Raw genomic sequence first — 4847 nt, 5'->3', positions numbered from 1 at the left:
GCTGCAGACATAGAAGCGGAACCCTCTGCAGACGCATAACCTTCTATAAATATTGCCTTTTCTTTATTTTGTGTTTCTCAACCCTAAACCTGTGAGAACGTTCAGATAGTTTCATTGTTGTGTGTCTTGTGATATAATGAGGAATCCATAAATGCAGGGGTTCATGGGGAACTCTGATGCTGGCTGACTGCTTCTATGTATCTGTGTCCTCTCAGCTACCTGCCCTGGTTTGAGGTTTTCTACAAGCTGCTGAACATCCTGGCTGACTGCTCAGTCAAAGGCCAGGTGAGCCGTAACTCCTTCCACCCTCTGCACCTTACATCTGCTCCTTTTTTAATTCTACAAACTAGTAGGAAAGCATGCGTGAACATTTGGGACAAATCAGAATCTGTTATTAATATTTCTGTAACGGCCAAGCACCATAAATAATGTTTTTTATTCTGCCGAATAATTATTCCACCTACTGTAGGTTTTAGTTTTTTACATATTCATCTGGACTGAAAATGAGGAGAGTTTTATTGCTGATTGAAGTAAACTAATGAGCAATAAAAGAACTCATTGTTATAAAAGATGTTCTTCTGTTCTTTTCTAACCAATACTAGGTGACCATCATTGAATCATTGAGCTACTTAGATTGTTTGAATTTCTGATCTACCAATGTTCTCCTGATGGATCTCTGTATCTGAGGGACATTTTTAGTTTCTTCATAGCGGACGTGGCTAACTGGTTTTTGTTAGCATTAGCTAGCATTAGCTATAGCTTGTGCAATGATTGATCTTTATGCAGAGGTTTTTCTCTCAGCACCACATGGGTTTATATTGTTGTAATATTACAGGACAGCCAGTGGCAGGAGCTGCTGGTCTCACTACATACGCTCCCCATCCCTGAGCCTGGAGTCCCCGTCCACCTGGGCGAGGTAAGCCTGACCTCATCCTGACACTCGCATCATGGCTGCTGCTCCTTCAGGGCACCAAAAAGAACCTTTATGTTCCTTTAAGCCCCAGATTCTTCTGGTTTGGTCCTAAAATGATTTTTTAACTTGGCCTTTGGAGCGGCTTAGCCACAGACTGAGAACCAGCGAGGAGGAGAGGAGGTGCACCTTCACCTCCTCTAAATGACACGCTGATCAACCAGGCTGACCTTCCTTAGATACATCCAATACATTACTTAGAATTATATAGATTGACTTGATGAGATGTAGATAAAAGCAGATTTTTTAAAAATAGTTTTATGGAGAGAAGCAAATAATTTGGTAGGTTTTAATTTTAATCCAGTTTTGAAAGGTGGTATGAATAATTTTGGACTTCCCTGCTTCATTCAGTAACCATGTGATCAATTTCTTTTTCCCAGCATTCCTTCTTCACTGTGCCTGACATCACGGAGCTCCCTAGCATCCCTGAGAATGTGAGTGTTGCCGTTGCGAGTCGCCCCGAGTTGCTCAGAGTTGCCCCGAGTCGCGCAGAGGGTTGCCCAGAGTTGCCCCGAGTCGCTCAGAGTTGCCCCGAGTCGCGCAGAGGGTTGCCCAGAGTTGCCCCGAGTCGCTCAGAGTTGCCCCGAGTCGCCCCAAGCCACTCAGAGCTGCACTGAGTTGCTTGGAGTCGTCCAGGGCCGCTCCAAGTCGCCCGGAGTCACCCAGTTAACAGTCTTACAGTCACCATGAGCGGCCCGAGTCAGGGAGGGATTCAGGAACTGGAGATGTTGACAGCATCGGTAACGAGTCATGGAGGAGCTCCTCCGGTTTCCTCCCAAAGTCTACAAACATCAACATGTTGGATTTCCGGCGGACATTTTGAGGCGGCGTCCCTCTGCATCCCGTCGGTTCTGTAACTCCAGGACCAAACGCGCTGTCCTTCCACCTGCAGCGCGGCTCGGGGCTCCTCTTGGCGTTTGATTTCATGTGATATTATTTCCCACCAGCCGTCCTGATAATGAATCTCTCTATGTTTTCCCTCTGCAGAGAAACCTAACAGAGTACTTTGTAGCAGTAGATGTGAATAACATGCTTCACCTGTACGCTAGTATGCTTTATGAACGTCGAATCCTCATCTGCTGTAGCAAGCTGAGCACTGTAAGTAGTACTTCCTGTTTCCTCTCTTCTTCCTGCTCGGTCCAGACTGATAGATTTCAGCTTTTTTCCTTCATTTGGTTTGATTTGCTACAAAGCAAAGCCAGCTTAGTTTTCCTGCTGGATGAAAGGCAGTTTGACCCCCAGCAGCTCTCTGCAGGCTCTGGGTTCCATTAGATGACTGGAAGCTGAGCTCCTGCATGTCCAGAAAAGGCCTGAGTTTATTACCTCTGTGGTGCTTCCTGTGGGCTCCACTCTCAGACCGTCTGTCCTGCTGACAGCGGCAGACAGCAGGGAGGGCAGCGTGTTCACAGAGTGGCTGAAAATCTGAGCTGCTAATTAATGAACATGATGGACTTTTACTAATTAGATCAACGTTACTGACGAGCTGCTAATTAGCTGTTCAGGAAGTCACCGATCTACGGGGGGGTTAGAGCCAGTGATTAACCCGTCCTTATTCCTCTGATTCTAGCTGCTGTGTTGAATGAGGGCAGGAAATGACATCATCACCTGCTCTGCTCTCTGTTGCAGCTGACCGCCTGTGTGCATGGTTCTGCTGCCTTGTTGTACCCGATGCACTGGCAGCATGTTTACATTCCTGTGCTTCCTCAGCATCTGTTGGACTACTGCTGGTGAGTTAGTCACCTCCTCATCAGAGCGCCGGACAGAAAGCTGCGCCCACATATAGACACGGCCGCCATTTTTACTGCTCTCCATTTACACCGCTAACATCTGCATCTGGATCTAAATCAGCAAATTAATGAAAATATGATTTTATCCTGATTAGTTTAGATTTCTTTGTAATTCACAGGCCTGTGGTCAGTATGATCAGCAGATGGTTATATCAGAAACAGGAAAAATAATAGATCACCTGATTAATAAAGAATCAGACGAAGCTATGGATCAATGTGACTGAGCTGCAATCATTTAGTCTGGGCTTCCTTTCAGCCCTAATCTGGATATTTCTAATCATTTCATGCTAAATCAGTGCAATGATGCACTTTAAATGAAAAACATGAGGTTTCCTCCCAGATCCAGGTCCGGTAGGTAAACTGAGCTAAAAGATGAAGAACCAGAGACTGACAGCAAGCGTGGGAACAAATACATCAAAATCTATTTCCAAATTAAAACAAAAAAACAAAAACCCACTTTATTAATGTATAAAAATTACATACTACAAAATACTTTATTCTAAGAGCTTTTTTCTTCTATCCCTTCACACACACTATCTGGAAAAACATGAAAGTAACAAAACAATAAAAGTACTTTCAGTTAATGAGAATTTCACTGATTAAAATATTACCTAAATTGTGTTGGTAACACCTTACATTACTGCATTACTGTAGCCTAATTAAATTACTTTTTTCCTCCAATCACTGATATTATGTCGGCTGCATACAGTCAACAGTAGAACATAATTTAGATACATTTCTAAGAAAATAAAATTACAACTTAAATTAAGTAGAGTAAATAAAAGTTAATTAAAAGGGCCAACACTATTATGAGCCGAAACTATCCTACTAAAAGTAGCGGCGAAGGTCACCTGTGGTGCTGCAGCAGCACATATATTGCAGGGCTGCCAACCTTTCATCAAACCTTGGAGTGAGATGTTTAAATATTTTGGACAGGAAACTGTCAGGGTTCGATGGAACGGCTATGAGAACACCAGCTGCTATAGGTGGGAGGTTTTCAGAGGATTTCACTGAAACTAAAAGGCAAAATACAGATTTTTTATAGCACAATAAATGCAGCTGATTAACAATGAGTGATCTGTAGTTCATTTTTCACACAATATTTATTTTCTATATTCTGGTGATTATTAGAGAACTGAAGTAAAGAAGAATGGGCCCTACTAAAATACTTGCATCTTAATTATACTGTAAACTAAGAATTACTAAGTTGGTTTATTTAATATTCTAGGCAGTTCAAATAAAATAAACAATGGGGAAAATGATAAGTTAGTATATACTATAATTACTGGATTACTGGCACTAAAACAGGAACCAGTTCAACCGAATCCTGTGCAAACTGCACTGTGTGTGAATATTTGGTAATAAGCAAAGTATTCAAAATCTTAACTCATTATCTAATAGTTATTTTTTTTGCAGCTGAGAAAACAGATTTATGATTCTATGGCTGCAACTAATGGTTATTTAGCAAATAGATTAATCTGTTGATTATTTTTTCCATTAATCGATTAATTATCGGAGAGCCAAAGCTTCCTTAAAGAAGATTCTTTTACTAATTTAAACCAGGCGAAGCTAAAACGTTTCCACCTCAGGAGTTCTGGAGAGAGCACATTAACAGATGAAAAAGATTTTTTATTTCAAATGTAAAATATTTACATATTATTTGTTTTGCAATTTTAGTATAATTCCTGCTTGAAGCTAGTTAAACATGTTTTTTATTATATATACACACAAAAAGTATACATGCGTATATTCACAATTATATAAAAAATATATACGTCTCCATGCACACCTCTAAATGAACATATACATGCCCATACAAACACATCAGTCCAAAATCCACATTTCCATCCCTTGTTATTAGATGAACTAATAGTTAATGGAAAAAGGAAATTAAAAAATGGTTAAATTAAAAAATAGATTAATGAAAAATGGGTAAATAAATAAAGGGATAAATGAAAAATGGACAAATGAAAAATAGATAAATGAAAAATAGATAAAACAGAAATTGAGGAATAGATAATCTGAAAAATAAATAAATAAAAAAATTGGCTTAATGAAAAAGGGAAATTGAAAAGTGGTTAAATGAAAAT

General features: G+C 40.1%; 1 protein-coding gene across 1 annotated transcript in view; it reads left to right on the top strand.

Annotated features, from left to right (window-relative positions):
- LOC107104007 (DENN domain-containing protein 1A-like) overlaps positions 1–4847 on the top strand; it is a gene marked incomplete at its 3' end in the record, with an annotated part of 11940 nt that overhangs the window by 1821 nt on the left and 5272 nt on the right. Inside the window, exons 4-8 of the mRNA XM_015403890.1 lie at positions 216–285; positions 836–916; positions 1351–1404; positions 1958–2068; positions 2597–2697. Coding sequence (XP_015259376.1) covers positions 216–285; positions 836–916; positions 1351–1404; positions 1958–2068; positions 2597–2697 — 417 coding nt within the window. The remainder of the gene's footprint in view (positions 1–215; positions 286–835; positions 917–1350; positions 1405–1957; positions 2069–2596; positions 2698–4847) is intronic.

This window comes from Cyprinodon variegatus, unplaced genomic scaffold (assembly GCF_000732505.1).
Source record: "Cyprinodon variegatus isolate N-32 unplaced genomic scaffold, C_variegatus-1.0 Scaffold1589, whole genome shotgun sequence".
In the NCBI taxonomy this organism is placed as follows: domain Eukaryota; kingdom Metazoa; phylum Chordata; class Actinopteri; order Cyprinodontiformes; family Cyprinodontidae; genus Cyprinodon; species Cyprinodon variegatus.
Note: the sequence above shows the minus strand (reverse complement) of the source record. Positions and strands in the feature narration are given on the sequence as shown.